This window comes from Plectropomus leopardus, chromosome 11, assembly GCF_008729295.1.
Source record: "Plectropomus leopardus isolate mb chromosome 11, YSFRI_Pleo_2.0, whole genome shotgun sequence".
Classification (NCBI taxonomy): domain Eukaryota; kingdom Metazoa; phylum Chordata; class Actinopteri; order Perciformes; family Serranidae; genus Plectropomus; species Plectropomus leopardus.
This window is the reverse complement of record NC_056473.1, coordinates 4,346,537-4,364,288: the sequence shown is the minus strand read 5'-3', so window position 1 is coordinate 4,364,288 and position 17,752 is coordinate 4,346,537. Positions and strand designations below refer to the sequence as shown.

The following is a 17,752-nucleotide window of genomic DNA, read 5'->3' as shown; positions in this document are numbered from 1 at the left end:
ATGCCTTTTATTCTCTTATTGAGCACTATGTTTTTAAACTAGTAAAAAATGTTGATAAAACACAACTGCAAGACAACCGCATTACCATTAAGTGATGTTCTGCAACTTCTCCTATGCGAATAACATTCCAAGAAGCATGGCGATGGATGTTCAAAACAGATTCTATTGCAGCCACCACACTAGCCGTCTGCAATTTAAGGGGTTAATGGAAACCTGCCTCCCCCAGTTTCCCAAGCACAACAGGCCAAGTGAAAATTGGTGAGAGGCTAAGGCAAGGAGAGGATAGTATCTTCATTCAAAATGTTACAGACTGGAAAAGCAAAAAAGAAAAAAACGAAAAGAAAAACAAACAAATGACTCATAGTTTGGATGAAAAGTTCCCAGACTGATCCATCTGAAAGCGCCTGGGGAAATTTCATCACAAGACTCCCTCGTCTTCTGTAACGCAACCGCAACAAAATAAGTGGCAAACACATGATCGCGTGTTCTTTCACAAAATATAGAGCCACTTTAAGTCAGCATAAGCCTTTGACCTTAACGTCGCAGGTAATGCACATTTAAATACCTACCTCAGTATTCATGTTTGTCATTTTACTTGTGAAGATTAGGTGTAAAAAGGCTATTTGAAACCAAAACACAGGATTAAGGGATAATGCTGCTCTGTGTCTTGTGAGTCGACCTTGATTCTGTAATCCAGCACAATACTGGAGAACAGCATATTTCTCTCTCTTGTACATTCAATACTCTCACTGTAGAGGAGCTCACGCTGATGTAATGGCAAAATCATAATGGCACCACGCTGGAAAAGAAAGTAATCTGAATTAAAGGGGGAAACTTCATTGTAATATCTGTGTAATAAAAGAGGAAATACAAGATTTGCACAAAGAAAAACACTATTGACAGCACCTTTGCATTGGTTGGATATAAAAGGAGGCTACATGAAAAGGGAGCTGACAATAAAAAAAGAGGAGAAAAAAAAAGAAACATAAGTGAATTGATTTGAATTACGCAGACCTGCACTTTAATGACCGCAGTGAGAAATGAACTTGATCTTTAAAGTGAACCAACCTGCAGTCAACCACAGCGTTATTAAGGACCGCGCCACTTAATCAGAGAGGACGCCAATTTAGCAAGGAGCTAACTATGCAGAAGGGACCCCTCGGTGGCAGCAAACACATTAGAGAGCACGGTGTCACCTGACTGAGCGCAGGTATACATGCTCTCCTCTCTTCTCCACAATCTTATTTTCCTGACTCCATGTCTCCTTTCCTGTGTTTTTTTTATTTTCTCTCTCTCTCTCTCTCTCTCTCTCTCTCCGTCTTCAGCCTGCCGCAGACACAGTAGAATGAAAACCTGCCTTTGATGTCTGGGATCCTATAATGCTGAGCAGTAGAAATCCGCATGCCTGTTATCTGTAGAATCTTAATGATGACGGCTAACTTCACAATGGGTTAACCACATCTCTCTGTTCCCCGCACTGCACACCCACAGAAACACAAATTAATAGCAACGGGGGAAAAAACAGCATTTCTCTAATAAAGCAGATTCAACAAAATGTGCACAATGCGATCAGCACAAATGTCAATGTATAATATCACCGAAAGCTTTTGTGAGCACTTCTGCTTTCTTCCCTGTCGATGTAACTTTTTTTCTCTCTCTATTTTTTTTTTTTTTAGTTTCCGAGCAGAATGACATTATTTGTCGGCAAGATGTGATCCTCACTTCAAATTTATCTAATCCACTTCCAATAGAGATTTGATGCTCGGTATGCAAACACTCGATTTTGTTGTGTTTTGTCTATTTCTTTCCCTTTGTGAGGATTATTATTGATTTTGAGATGGCGCTCGCAAGATATCTTCAACATGATTATATTATATTGGACGTCTTACTCACTGCATGGTTTATTCAACAACATTCCTCTGAATAATTCAGGAATGAAATTACATATGTTAATTTTACCCGCCTTTATTCATGCACGATATTGCATCAGATTTTGCACATCCTAAAAAAATCTATAATGGGATATCTCTGACAATACTTGGTACAACACTTTTTTTTTGCTCCACTTCAGTTTAGAATAATTTGTCTCAAAGTGCACTTCAGTGAGAATGGAGGAGCATCAATATCAGATACGCGCTGGTCAGAGTGATAAGCTCTGAGCACGAGAGGACAGTCTATGCCGCGACTGAGGAACTTGATGATGGCACAAGGACATTTAATTATGGCCCCCATCTTAAAGCGTCCCCATCAGCATCAGTCAGGATCATATCTGGAGGAGCTCCATGACCTCCGCCTCTGTCGCCCTCCATGAATCAAACCTTTCATTACATGCTGACACTCTTGTCCTGTGCTGAATGTGTGTTCGCCATGGGAAAGTGATGAGGCATCGGAAACCTGATGAGTGACGGATAACCTGCACTTGTGCAAAAGCTGGCCGATGGTGCGTCGCGGCGAGCGCGACGCTGGCCGTGCCCTCCCAGCCACGCCAACTGCTTCGCCTGGCAGACGCCGCCATCTCGGCACGGCCCACAGTCCCCGGCCCCCCTCTCACCTGAGGTGGCAGACAGCCGGCAGAAGAGAAATCGGCCGCAGCAGATGGGGGCCACTCACTTTGGCTGGCCCAGCCAAGCATTGTGTCCTTGTCACATGTCACTTACTCTTGTTTTCTGGTCTGACACCACTTCAAGACAGGGCCTTTCAGTTCTCAGTGAGACACAAAAGGGAAAAGGGTGAGGAAAAGCTGACGAGGCCTCTCCTCGCTCCAGCTCAAATTCTCTGAAAGAGCCGAAACCAAGAGAAGAACCAGATTAGGAGCCAACAAAAGCAGAGCTCCCCCACACACACACAAAAAAAGCTGTCGTGCACCCCTACAGTTCCGCTTAGCATTCTCCTCCTTATAAAACACCCTGGGCCCCCAGGAGGTGATAAAAAGAAGCGTCCATACTCACAGAAACGTATGCAAAGAAAGTGCATGTACAAAGGCCATTTGCAATTTTACAAAATGGCAGACATAATGCTTTTACTGAAAAATGAGGACCTGCCATATTGTGTTGGAGGGGGGAAAAAGTATGGCAGTGGAGGAAAAAATGGAGAAAAATCATGCTGGCCTGGTTTACGACAAATAGATAGCTCTATTGATTTCCCTTTTACACTGACTGTCCATCCCTCACTGTTGTGATTACACTGACCTATTTCAGAAAAAAAAATTGCAGTCTATTATAGATTATACCAAAACATCCAAAAAGAATACTCTTTTTGTGGGACAGACAAATAGAGTAAGATGAAACATAACCTACAGTACAGAAAGGGGGAAAAGATTGTGTCAATTTAAGCGTTCAATGTTGCTGTGGGAAAAGAGGAAACAACAAGTTCTAGTGCCATGCTGAGAATCAAATAACTTTGAGCAGAAAGAAGCGCTGAGTGGGGCCCTGCGTTGTCAATTTCAATCACAACCAAAAAAGCCACAGCATTAAAATGATTGCAATGTTGCTCAACTTCCATTTTAAACATAATAACAGCAATTTTACAAACTTGGAATTATGTTTAGTAAGAACAACAGAGTGTAACATATTTGATAATAATCTAAATACACTGTATACGCTACTGTACTGTGTTTTTTCCTCTAATACGCTACAGCACGGTTCAGCATTGTATGCTTTGTGCTGATGATTCCTCTGCGTCTGTGTGCATTGCTGTGTGTGCTCGTCCTGCTCCGCTATGTCTGTGCTGCGCGTCTCACTAGACTATCTCTCCCCGCGTAGCTCAGGGGACTCTGGCTGGCTGATCTTCATTATCAGCCTGAGCTTAACAATGTACTGGATGCACTTCCCACATGAGTGCAACTAACAAATCCCCACAGAGCTGAATCAAGGCAACAATGTGATGAAATACCTTCAAACAGCCACTGAGCATGGAACACTGAGCTATGCAGAGACAACTCACACTGCCCCGGGCGATTCCACAGGAGTGCGCCTGTTGCCAAGCAAAATTAGACAGCAACTGGGACATATTATTCTCCTAAATTGGCAATGTACAGCACTATTAAGGACCATAAATCTCATGTTTGATTAACTGAAAATACCTCAACTCACAGAGCCTATGCATTAGTATTCTAGCACTCAGAAGCGGGATCTGAAGTCATTTAGAGGTAAAGCAGATGCTTTACAGAGGTAAAAGCTGTCATGTTGCTGTGTGAACATGGAGAGCATTATTGGGATTAATAATGCTGTTAGCATATTGTTCCAAACATACACCAGGCTGCTTTTAAGAGAGGCATTTCAAATGCACAAAGGCAAGAAATCTACAAACTCTTGCTTTAGAACTTTGGGTTTGAGTCTCAGTGACTGATACAATTTCAGTGTAACTCTGCACTCTGTTTTTCTAAGGCAGCGCAGAAGAGTCTAAATCATCTGGTTCCTTGAAAACAGATTGGCTGTGCTATTACTATGTGAGTGGAGATCCCTGACGAGAGAAACTCGATACAAGCTGCGAGCAAATAAATGAAGATGCAGGAGCAAGGCCATGTTTCTCAATCAGTGTAAGGAGTCTGTCACCGCAATGGAGATAAATACAGGGTGAAAAAAAAAGTGAGAGTCGCTACGACGTGTCTGCAAGACTGAGGAGAGGAAGTCTCGCCTGTCTCCTTTTCTCTTTTTCCTGGAGTTAGATTTGTGCTACTGCCTCCCTCTGGCCACTCTATTCCCAGTCCAAACACACACACACATGCACACACGTGCACACACACACACACACACACACACACACACACACACACACACACACACACACCACACACACACACACACGCTGTAATCTGTAATACACATGAATACAGGAAGGTTGGCAGAGTATCAAAAACACCTGTGAAATATAACAAAATTAAATTTTTCAGCTTTTGTTAAGACTTCAAATTCTGCTCTGTGGGATGGATTCTCTACTGTCATTTTATTATGTTGATCTGTTCTGTACACGCAACATCTGTTGCACACCTGGGAGAGGGATCACTCCTCAGTTGTTACTTTATTCCATTTTTTCCCTTTAAAGGGAGTTTTGAGAGGGAGGGTGGGGGGCTTATTTGCTGTGAGGGTCTAAGGACGGAGGGTGTCATATGTTGAAAGGGGCCATTTACACGGCAACAGTTTTTGCATGAAATGTTAAACTTTTATTGCGGTTTGGCTATTTGTTCACACGATCTGTGTTTTGGAGGCTTGAAAACGCAAACCTCAGAAACAAAGTTCTAGAGTGTAATCTTTTGAAAACGCCACCCCTTCTGTCACCGTGTAAACTGGCAATGCGCAGATCCTGTGAGAGCGGTGACATCACGGTGGCACTTCACACACACGTGATGTATTTCTATGATGTTACATTACAAAGTTACACCGCCAAATACCGGCCTGGCACACATACAACAGCATTTTCGGTTGTTTTGGTGGATCAGTGTACACAAGGATCATTCTAACAGGATTATCATATGTATGTTGATGTTTTTTAGAAGCACAAAGGAAAGACTTTTAGTTTGACCTTTCTTGTCTAAACATGGCCTAAATCCCTCTGAAGCAAATTGTGATTTATAAAAATGAAATTGAACTAAAATTTTTGATAAAATAGTTTTTTGTGTTTTCTAATTAATTATATTATTGTAAGGTGTTTCTGTTTTTTGGACATATTAGCATTGGGGCTGCAACTAATGATTGTTTTCATAGTCAATTAATCTGCTTATTATTTTATTCATTGACTAATTGTTTGTTTGGTCTGTACATTTATGAAAATGGTGAAAAATGTCCTCCGTCTTGTTGTGTATCATAGTCTGAACAGTCAGTCAGACAATCAGTATATTGTACATCTACAGCTGCAAGAGAGTGAGAGGATTAGCTTGAGGTAATCAGGAGATCTGCTCTGTTCGAGGAAGAGCATCCTGGCTACACGACCTGTGTGTGTGTGTGTGTGTGTGTGTGTGTGTGTGTGTGTGTGTGTGTGTGTGTGTGTGTTAGCTAACTCTCTGCTATCCGAGCTGTGAGACAGAGCCCAGACTGCTGATGGTAGATTAGAGGTGAGACGTCTAATCTCAGTGTAATCAGCTGCTGCATCTGATCCTCCGCTCCACACCATCTCTCTCAACAGGTCCAAACAGAAACTCATCTCGCAGCAACGCAGAGGTAGGAGGAGGAGGTGACGGTGGCGTTTATCTGGTGTCCGGCAAAAAAAAAAATTAAGCTCTTGATGTTTTGCTGTCACCTCTGTTAGAGGTAACTGCCTGTTAGAGGCAGTTTTCGGGGATAAATCAACTGCTGCTAAAAGTCAGTATAGCAGAGCATATGTAAAACTGTCAAGGAAATGTACAGGAAAACCACAGCTGACTTCTTGCTGAGAATTATAGCCTTGTGGTTAAAGAAAGTGCCGGCGAGGGGCCGCCCCTTATGGGGAATGAAGAAAGAAGGGAGAGAGAAGAGAGAGAGAGAGAGAGAGAGAAGAGAGGCTGGGTCCTTGCACAGTAAATCTACTTAAGTCCCCATAACGGCCAGAATGGGGAGAGGACATTGCAGTCGCAGGCACAATGATATCTGTTTTCATCTCGAATACTTCACCTTCTGATGGCTGGATGATTAGTCCAGTCGGGTGGATGGACTAGGGAAGAGGAGAGGAAAAGGAGAGGAGTCTGCCAGTGAACATCTGCCCCTGTAATTTATATTGATGAGGGGACTGGCATGGCGGGGAGCTTCCAGCAGTTTGATCACTCAGGCAGAGTGGGGAGTTAGTCAGAGACACGGCCCATCCCTGCGGTCGGACTGGGAAGACCTCCTAAAACACACACGCTTGCACACGAGCAAGCGTGCCAAGCTCACATTACGAGTGGCAGCGTGGACTGGCGGAGCGGGGAGGCCAATGTTTTCACTTGGAGAGCAGAAATAGATCTACAGAGCGACTATAACCATGTAGGGCAGAGCCATCTCCCTCATTATTACTCCAGCAGCCATATAATCACCCAGCTTCTCTGAGAGAGACCTTCCCTCCACATTATCAATGACCATTAACTGGCCCTTGAACTTCTCCTTGTGCACACAGCTCTGACGAGGTACTATAGCCGCTTCCTGTCTGCGAGACGCAGCAATCAGCTACTAGTTAAGGGGCTTTACTTTGATTTCCTCACATGGACAAGATTTGAATATTTCTCACTGATATGAGCCAGCGTAGTCCAGTCTCTGCCCAGGGCTTTGAACCCAAGACTCCTAAATCATGCTCTTTGATTTGAGCCCCCTTCCGGTGTAGAGGTGCTTAGCGCTGCACTAATTAAGATAGCGGGGATGGTGGGTCAAAGCGTTTCTGTTCTACCTTGAAGATATCCTGACACAAACACGCGCGCACGCACACACACACACACACACACACACACACACACACACACACACACATCAAAAAAGAAATACCATAGCCCCTCCAGACAAGCAAATAGCTTAACACACAATCGCGGCGCTGTTTTGACGGGGCTGTTTGAGTAAGGTGGAGCTGTCTAGCGTAGAAGATCACATCCTTTGCCCTGCTGTCTGATGTAAGAAAGAGCCGGGGTGTTTTACAGGGCGAGATGCAGCCTCTCACAATCTGAAACACTCCGACCGCTCTTACAGAAAAGCCCTCTGGCCTTCCCTCTCCACAAGTTTCATCAGAGTGATCAGAGGGAAAGGATAGCCTTCAGGGCTAGTTTCTTCCGTTCACACAGTGGGGGTACGAACACACACGCATAGGCGTGCGCACACACACACACACACACACACACACACACACACACACACACACACACACACACACACACTGCAGTACACCACACAAAAGCGATTTTACATGCCTTTTCGATTGCACTTCACACGTGTCAAAATACAGTACAAATCTCTTGGAAATCATTGATTTCTACAGGTTTGACTGCTCATCAATTCTTCATGAGCAGACTGAAATTGAAAAGGCAGTGGTGGTTAGACAAGGTAGAGCTTGTGTACTATTGTTTGTAGCACACAAAGTGGTCGACGTGTCTGTATCTTTCAGTTGTAATGATACAATCTTTACTTGAAGAATACAAACTCCTGTTAGTTAATGTAGCCTCAGAGGTTATAAACCACCACATAACACCACATCCGCGTTTCTCGGCTGCAAGGCCTTGCAGAAAAAACAAAGAGGCGCCTTAGCACACTGTCTGCCTCAACTGTGCATGACTATCATACAGTCATGAGACTACATAGCATTTTAATTTCCTCTCTCTGGGGTTATCATCATATTCTCTCCAGGACGGAAGAATGCCAAATAGTGACAGTGGATGGCATGGATCTAATTGAAGGTATTGATTTATTACAATATGTGTCAGGCAACAATATGCATGAAGGCACTGATGAAAGAAGAGTCTACAAAGATAGAAACAAGACGATCTTATCATCTGTACTGTATCTAAGGTGGAGAGAATTTGTTTTTTCCTCCACATTAGGTTTTACTTAGGATTTGTCCTCAAATTGACTTTACATTTTTTACAGCCAGCGGTGTAACAGAAATAAAAAGTAATAAATAAATCTTTGTACTCACAGGTGTGCGTCTTCTTTGTTACTGAGATACCTGCAAAGAGAAAAAACACACCATTATAAAAACATCTAAAATACCCAGCACAAAGCATGTTTTACATGGAGCTCTGCTTATAGTTTGGTGATGGTGATGATGGCGATGAAGAGTTAGACCCTGTGGTCCAACAGACTGTCACTGTCCAAGGTTACTGAGGTGGCCGGCTCAGGGCAATTATGTGTGTAGGCTGGTGCCTGACCTACGGCCACGCTACATCAACATCCACGACAAGGTGGTTGAAACTCTATCCTCTGCAGGCAATGAATGAGAAATTATACTAAAACAAACAACATTTGGAATGCTAATGTGTTGCGCAGACACACTGATTGGGCCTGAGCACATGACTCAGCCTGTGGCCCAGAGCGAGATGGAGGCACTTTGACCTTAATGCTTGTTAGTAAATCCTTTATTTAAGCAGGTAGTCCCAACTGAGATCAGGACTCTTTTTCAGCAGAGACTGTGCACAAAAAAATGTATCGGAAATTATGAGACAAGAAAATATGTTAAAGCACAAATTAACGTACATAAGACCAATTGCAGGTATACTATGCAGGAGTTTCTGTAAAAAACAATACGTAGTACTTGAGACATTACATTAAATGGCTCTTCTGATGATGTAATCTGGAAACCTTTCATTTTAGCTGAACTCTGCCTTCTTGCATCCTTTTGTGGCCAATCACAATGGGATAAGCCCCAAATGCCAAAGTGCAACTGCATTTTCAAAAAAAAAAAAAAAAGTTAAAATAATAATATGGATTTTCTTATTTTGATAAGTTTGGGACATTCCTGGGCACAGCATGCAGATGAGGTCGGGACTTAATAATAAGTTGGGGACCAGGTGCGAGACTACAAGCAGCACGCTTCAAAGAAAGAGCTAAATAATAATGGACATGGTTCTAAAAACATAAATACAGTGAGGCAAAACACCAAGCCTACAAATCTCATTCCAAAATGAGGGTAAATATGGGGGGGGTGATCTATTTATGGCAGAAAAAGTTTTAATGCCTGAGGCGGTATTTCAGGTGATTTTCAGGCAACTTGGTAAAATGGATTTGGAAAAACATTTTTAAGAAACTAGGGATTATTTTCCAGGGAACTAGATTTCTAATTATAAAAATTCATAAATTTAAAATTATTTTACAGAAAAAATTAGATTTCAAAGAATTTTTTCAAGTCATTTCCTGTGATGTACTTATTTATTTACTTTGCGGTTTGTTTTTTGCTTGTATGTTGCTATTGTTTTTTTGTTTGCTTTTTTATGTGCTAATTTTAGCCTCAGTGCTTTCTTTATACTTTTAGTAATTTCTTGCTAATTTCTGGGCCATTTCTTCTTAAAGAGGGACCAAACTCATTGCCTTCTCTCTGCAACTTAGCCCAGGTCTCAAAGGGTTAAGAGTGGTATGACATTGCCTAAATGCATCCTGCTATGGCTGTAATAATACTTGTCTCCAGAGAGGCTTGTACTCAAAGAGTCGAAATATTACAGCCGAGCAGGAAGTTTGGATGGTAGTTATATTAAACCCTGAGACAACCTTCGATACAAGTGAAATTATACTGGATATGAAAGTAAGGCCAAACATGTTCGCATAGCTGCAATGAAGTTAGCACTGAGGTGTAAAAGAGGAAGGATCTACATTATTCTCATCTATAGGCTTCCTATAATTTAGACTGACTGGTATACTGTAAACCTAGGATAGATTTGATTAACATAGACAGGGTACGAGCAGTGATGTGCGTAGTTGCAAACAAACAAGTGGCCACTCTGACCAGTGTGAGTCAGACCTGGCTGAGGTTGAGGTGGAGCCGGGCTGCCACTGCTCACGCTGCTGTTCCTCGCCCCTTCGGGTGTCAACTCATCGAGTGAGCCACTTCGGCTCTTGCTGGCTGTTTCTCCTGTCTGCAACATCGCTCTAATGCCCCGGGAGCCTGACGCGGACGAGCGCACAGCCAGCCGTGGTCCCCAGCGGCCCGCTGGATGCTCATGCTTTGCGGGGCGATAGCACACTAATAGATCCCACTTGTCATGCGGAAGCAATGGCTAATTTTTCTACAGCTTGCATTTGAAACTCGGGGGACGGCAAGCTGACATGATTCAATAACTCTCTGTGAAAAAGGCGTCTGGCCGGAGATAACAATGTTTCAGACACGTTTGAGGGGAAACGAGTCAAAGAGCAACGAGGGGGAAAACAAATAAGCCCTTCAGCCTCCTATAGACATACACACAGAAACACATAACTAATATCAAGTCCACTGAGCAGAAAGAGGGAAAACAGTCACCTAGGGGCCAGCAGTCTGTGATGGAGCTCGAGCATTGTTCCAGTGCTCAGGGCCAAAAGCTTCTGTTCTGTCCAACTGTGACATTACGCAAGGAGAAAATAAACAGTAATCCAGTCTTAATTCTACACTTCAATCAAATGACATTGAAGCCAGCAAGAGCTGATGGTCCATTAAAGAGCAGCGGTCTCAAGGTGCTGCAACACAAGGCAGCTATAAAAGCCTACATTAAGCAGTTAACTGGCTCTTTGTTTTGATGGGTGAGACAACCTCTTAGACCATGTAAGGGACAGAGCTGGTGTGTTTAGTGGAAACTGTATTAGAAGGAAATAGCAAATAAGCAGCTTTTTTCCTGGATTGTTGTCAAAACTTAAACTACAATTACAGACACATAAAGCAGACATTCACAGACTGTTCAAGGGGAGTCTGGTGACAATTAGACGAGGGATATTATTTAACCTAAGGGTAATTTATATGAGATGTGCATAACACACAGAAGGCACAAAAAATGACAGAGAATTAAAAAAACAGTCTGCTGCCTCTGTTTGTCTCCCGACTGACCACAGATCTTCAAGTTATAAGCAAGTGTTTGCTTTGCAAAGTGTTTATGACAGAGGAAGTGAAAGGAACAAGTCTTTGTGAGAGTGTGTGTGTACAGTATATGGGTGTGCTGTCGCCCAAGGTTAGCCACACAAACACAACACTGATAATTTTCACAAGCTGTTGTGCTGTCTACAGCTTCTTCTTGACAAAAGTCAAGAAGTAATAATTCATCTGGTACTGTGAAAGCTCATGTTTCTTAAACTCAGATGTCCAGCTCTGCATCAGAGACATGGCAGTGAATGATCATTATTCTATAGTCACTCATTTTTTTTTAACTAACTTCAGCCCACCATAAATTTGATTTGAATTCTTTTTAGTATAGTGTAAATTTGATACTATAACCTTTTCCCACCTCAAATTAGCATTTACACGCACATTTTTCAAACGCACAAAAACATGCTAAAAATAGGCAATAGACTTCTTTCCAATTGCCAACAGACCAGAGCCAGGTGTAGTATGCCTTTCTGTTTTTTTTTAATTTAACAGTCGATGTCATGGACAAACCAGAAAACTGAAGTGCATGCAGGTCAGTAAATATGTTACAGTGGTTACTTTTATACTGTACCTGTTAGCGTGCTTATTTGGTCTCTCTTTCAAACTCCAAGCTTAGATCTTTTGAACAATATTTTGAGTGTCAAGCGCTGCTTAGACAGAGACGGATGCTATTTTGTCATTTGAATGTCATTAGGCGGGTTTTCATTAACCCTCAAGTTACGCAAATTGAAATTGCAATTATAGAATACGCCTAATAGAAACAATTTCCATAAAAACTCAAATGTATTACAATAAGTTTTTATGCTCACATTTCAGGCGATTCAAAAAACTGCAATGAAAACACTTTTTTGGCTTTTATAGGTCACATGATGCTATGGCTATGTGCTTGTGGGTTGGAACCGGCTCCCTCGTGATGCAGCAGGAGCTATGAGAGTTTTATTGCATTATATAATGCCTAAAAGTTGAGTGGATGATCCAGAATGTTTTGAAACCACAATAGAAATAATGACAGCAAGTGCAGTGGCTGCAATAGAAATAAACCTGCTAATGTTTTCAACATCCATCAACAGCTTCTTGGAATGTTATCGCCAGAGGATTTCCATCACTGCCAATCAGAGCCAGAGTTGATAAATCCCCATGACTACTTCTGAAACACATTAAATACTAAAGCCAGATGTTAATGGGTGTTACTGGCTTTTTATGGAATGGGAAAGTGAACTTCCATTGCCTCACTGTAGTGAACATGCTAAATCTGAGAGCTACATGAGGTCAAGTCTATTTGAGGGAGAATATTTACTTATAAAGGGACCATGGGGAATTTCTGTGCAAACAAACACAGTTTTGTTTACTGAACTTTGGACTTTTCTTATTACAAAGTATTGTGTGTATCCTTAGGGCTAAAAAACAAAAAAGTACTTCTGTATGAAAATTAACAAATTTCTTTTGAAGACTGCATTGCTGAAATCATCCAGCGCTCCCTTTTTTGTCCACTCTGCTACCTGTTGCAGTGTGTTACTGGCACCAGCTGTCAATATGCAAAACCCTCTGCAGTCAGCACAAATGTGCACCACATCACCACAATGCTTGTGGTGTGCAAGTGTGTCCTCATGTGTGCTACGGAGAACAGATAAACAAATCATTTATCTGTAGTGCCACTGGCGATCAAAACTCTACAGTATAATGGCTTTGTTATTAACCCTTTGAATCCTGGATTGACATCAGTTTTCTTGTGCTGCGTTCAGACGTGTCTCTCAAGCTATTTGAATCTTTGAAACCTGAGCAAAATGACCAACTTGGCAAGAAATATCCCACAATTTGCAAGAAATTAGTAAATGATGACAAGAAAATAACCTAAAATTTGTTTTAAAAAAGAGGGGAGAACTATAATAATTGTAAAAAAAATGTATTATAATAATTTCATTATTTTAAATTATACATGTATACATAATACATTTTAAAAAGTCTATTATGCATATATAGATATACATTTTTTCAGATAATTTTCTCTTTTTTAAATTTTATTTTATTTTATTTTATTTATTTATTTATAACTTTAAATACATTTTTTGCAAATATTTAGGCCACATCTTGTTGAGTTGTTGTTGCTTCCTCCCTATGTTTTCGAAGTAAATCAAACCAGTTATCTCAGGTTTCAAAGATTTAAATCAATGAAGCCAGATGCACATAGATAAAACATGCCATATGTTTAAATTTTAAAGCTGTGTGCATCTAATAAGGAGCTCCGCCAACTATTACCCATGTTCCACCCACTGCATCCCAAACACCAAACAATGGGAAAACTATTCTCTTCATTAATAAGTTCTAAGTTGCAGAGAGAAAAACAGTTCTATCATCTCGCAGCACAGGCTCATATGGCCTGTTGCTATGCAGGTTAGAGGAAACAGGAGGGGCCGTTAGTGGGCCCACTTCCTCCTCTATGTGTCATTCAGAGCCCTGTGATTGGAGGTGGCAAGGAGAAGGGTGCCACAAAACCAATGAATGAGTCAGGCGGAGAAGGAAGGAGTTAGCTCTGGGCACTGACATTGGCGATGCCTGCCAGCTCATGTCTTCTCCACTGGATGGCAGGTTCAGAGGTCAGCGTGGAGGTGAAGCTCTCCTTGGCTGACAAACAGGCTGCTGTAAACATGCTTACAACTTCCAATCATCGCCTTTAATAGACACAGATGTGCTTTACAGGGTTATTAGTTTGTGGTAGTGAACAGAGAGGGAAACGCACACAATAAGACATGCTATAAGATAGATAGGCTGCTTTTGATAGTGTGACTTTGTCTTCTATATTGATCTTTTTCCTTGTTCTGTCATGTGAGTGTATTTGTTTATTCAGACTGACCTGTTCTGGTTTTGGTCTTCATTCTTGTTTGATTAGATTAAAGTGTGTATGGAGACTAATGGTTCAAAAATCGGGAATATTCATGTCTAAAATTAGCTTCTTTTTTTTTTTTTATAAAACTGAAAAAAAGGAAGTAGGAATTGGTACATTTTTATTTCCTCCTACCCCTCTTCCGACTGGAAATACCGTGAGACTTCAATTATTAGCCCACACATTTATACTTAAATCACTGAACTCAACAGGCTTATATTTGGGATTGGCATCTATATGAGATGGCCTTTTTTTCTCACAGCAAAGATGGGAAATACAATCACATTATTTTTTTTAATCCTTTGAAATAAAAACATGGGAAGAAGGTACTGAGCAACAAAAGAAATGACCCAGAAGTCAGCAAGAATTCTGAATTCAAGAAAATTTCCAAATAACCTAAACAAACAATGTAAAAGGAAAAAAAGAGAAAGGAAAAAAAATTAAAAATTAAGAAAAGAAAAAATGACCTGGGGGAAAAAAAAGCTTAAAAATTATGATAATTCTATAAAAATAATTTTAAATATCTAATTATTATAATTATGAATAAAGCTCACTGGACTTTTTCTTTGCTATTTTAAAAAGTCTTTTACATCTACTAATGTCTTTTTTTGCTCCTCTCTCGTTTACTATGCCAGTAACATTGTCGTTTTTGGTGAGCACAGTTTCAGTAAAATTAACTAAATGACTGAATTTTGGAGAATCTAATGAAGCTATTATTGTGAGTAGTATGTCAATATTGACAAAATTTTAAACATCTACTGTAAATCTAAGCATCTAATTAACATTATCTTCAGCAGGTAGCCACAAATCCGGTTTTAAACATCCAAAGAACTTTTATAAAAATGAACTGAATGGTAACCAGACCAGGCCTCTAATTGAGACAAGCCTTTATTTGTCAAAATATGCAGCAACACCTGGCTAGTAGAAGGGACTGGGCTTTTATTTGAAGTTTTACAGTGTAACATTTGTTTACTGAATATGTTCTTAGGGGTATTCTGGTGTTGCTTTTCTTGCTTATATTTGATTTTATTCTTATATTTAGCATGTTTGAGAAACAGATCTTACAAACTAAGTTAAAAGGCCAGTTTGTTTTCTGTATGAGCAGCTGAGTTTCAACATTATTTGTCATGATGGAAGGAGGGACTGATGTCGCTGTGAGGCCTTTGATCAGTTATATTTCCCCTGCATTGGTAAACACTTCAGCGCATGTTCTCATGAGACATCGCCTATGCTATAGAGGAAGAGAGGAACTGTGCAGGCGACTGGAGGTTAACCTCCACCACATCTATCTGCAGGGGGGCACACATCCTGTAAACATGCCACTTAGACAGGAGGAGAGTGAGTCTGGGTTTTGGCAGCCACAGTGCTGCAGCCGGCTTGTGGAGCGCCGTGCCATCGCAGGCGACTCAAAGTGACAGCGCTGTAATGAAGTCTGAGGCGCATGGCAGGCTGTACGTCATAATTTCAGGTTCCTTAAAGCCTGACAGGGAATGATTATCATGGATGGTTATTGTCACCCTGCCTCCCTGGGAGACGAGGCGTGCTCTGGGGTTGTTGCACCGTGACATTCAAAGTTACAGTCTCCTTCATATAATGGAGCTGTCCTCTCAGCGCGCTAATGGGAGCGATCCATTTAACCTGTGCCAGAAACACACAGACGAGGAAGTTCCTAATGCGAGGCCTCTCCCGTGGGGACGTCACACTCCCCCCCTGGCTGCTCCCTTCCTGCTGCTTGATTCATTGACTGGCGCTCCTCACTTATCCTCATTCACTGTTCAGTCTGGGGAGACAGGGAGGCTCGCTTCCTGCCGCCTGCTCCACATGCCACTGCTGCACGCCCGCCGCACACAAGGACACAGCCAGCACAATACACCCAGCTGCAGGAAGAGCCAGCGAGGGCCCAGCGAGGGACGGGCTAGACACCTACTGGAATTACGGGTCAATACCAAAGGCCTTGAGAATGCTGGCCCTCTCTACGGTTAATAAGGCCTCTTGGATAGCAAAAAAACATGAGACAGTAATGAGAAGGTTCGGTTATTGTCCTGTCTTAATGATGGCAGTTGTGCAGGACTGTTAATTTTAGGCTACTCCTGAGGTTGCTGGTTAATGATGGCGCCTAAGCCATGGTCATCTTAAGAATGATAGATGTAGTCACATACAGTAGTCCATCTTTGGCCGCCTGACAAATTGCTGCTACAATCCTGAGAGGAAATAATTAGAAACAATTAATGTGTTTCTCTTCTTAGCCATCACTGAGCTCCAAAAACATGTTTCACTATGATTTATGATGCTGCGACCTTAAGAAATTTAACATTCAGGCTTGAAGGAAATATATGGAATATTCAGTAGGTGACTTGTTTAGTCTGTTTAGGGAATTCAGACATTTTTTTTTAAATCCTTTAACCCTTTGAAACTCAAAAAAATTGGCTTGATTCTCTCAAAAACATTGGAAGAGGGCGACGAGCAACTTGAGAGAAAATGACCCAGAAATAAGCAAGAAATTACCAAAAAGTACAAGAAAATGACCTGAATGTTAGCACCATAAAAGAAAAATGAATGGTAAAGTTTAAAAAAAAAGTAAAAACATAATTATTCTGTAAAATCATTTTAAATATATAACTATGATAATCAGAAATATAGTTCCCCGGAAAATCTTCCCTAATTCATCTTCAAAATACTTTTCTAATTGTCTTGCAATTTGCATGACACCTGCCAAGTTGCTCATTGCCTCATCTCATGTTTCTGAGAGGAATGAAACCACTCTGCTCAGAGTTTAAAGGTTTGAATACTTGTGAAAGGCGCCAAAAGAAAGCAGCAAAAGAAAACTGATGTCCATCCAGTCGTTAAAGGGTTAAAGTAATGTGTAAAGCACTTCAAAAGTACAAAGATATGACACAAGGTTACCACTGCATTAATGCTCATCACATCAGAAGTCATAAACTAAGATGGATGAGCTGATTCAAGGACCTCTGTGCTGTTCTAACTTTGGCAGTCTTTGTGAAGGCCAAGTTTCATACACAAAGTCATTTAAACAATCCTCCCTATTGCAGTGACACACTTAGCCTTATTAGCTATTATACTGCTATAAACTATACATGCAAAAATGTAATGATTAAAAAAGCACAATGATTCTAATCAGCTGCCCCCTAATATACTAAAACACTTAATCCATGGAGAGGCCAACTCTCTGGGGAGGCTCAAGAGAAAAATGACTTCTCTGTCTCCAGGCGCTGTTATTTCTGGTCATTTCTAATTGGTTTTAACTAAAAGCAACCACTCTGAGACTCCACAGGTTACTCCAATGCATCGCTATGGAATTGTCTGCAAATAGAAGATATACATCCAAATTAGTTTTAGAGGACACCACAATTGTCTTTCAGGAGATGAAAGGAGAAAGGGCGGAAA

General features: G+C 41.3%; 1 protein-coding gene across 1 annotated transcript in view; it reads right to left on the bottom strand.

Annotated features, from left to right (window-relative positions):
• Positions 1–17,752, bottom strand: part of roraa (RAR-related orphan receptor A, paralog a) — a 249,257-nt gene that overhangs the window by 73,419 nt on the left and 158,086 nt on the right. The window contains exon 2 of the mRNA XM_042495631.1: positions 8,563–8,592. Coding sequence (XP_042351565.1) covers positions 8,563–8,592 — 30 coding nt within the window. The remainder of the gene's footprint in view (positions 1–8,562; positions 8,593–17,752) is intronic.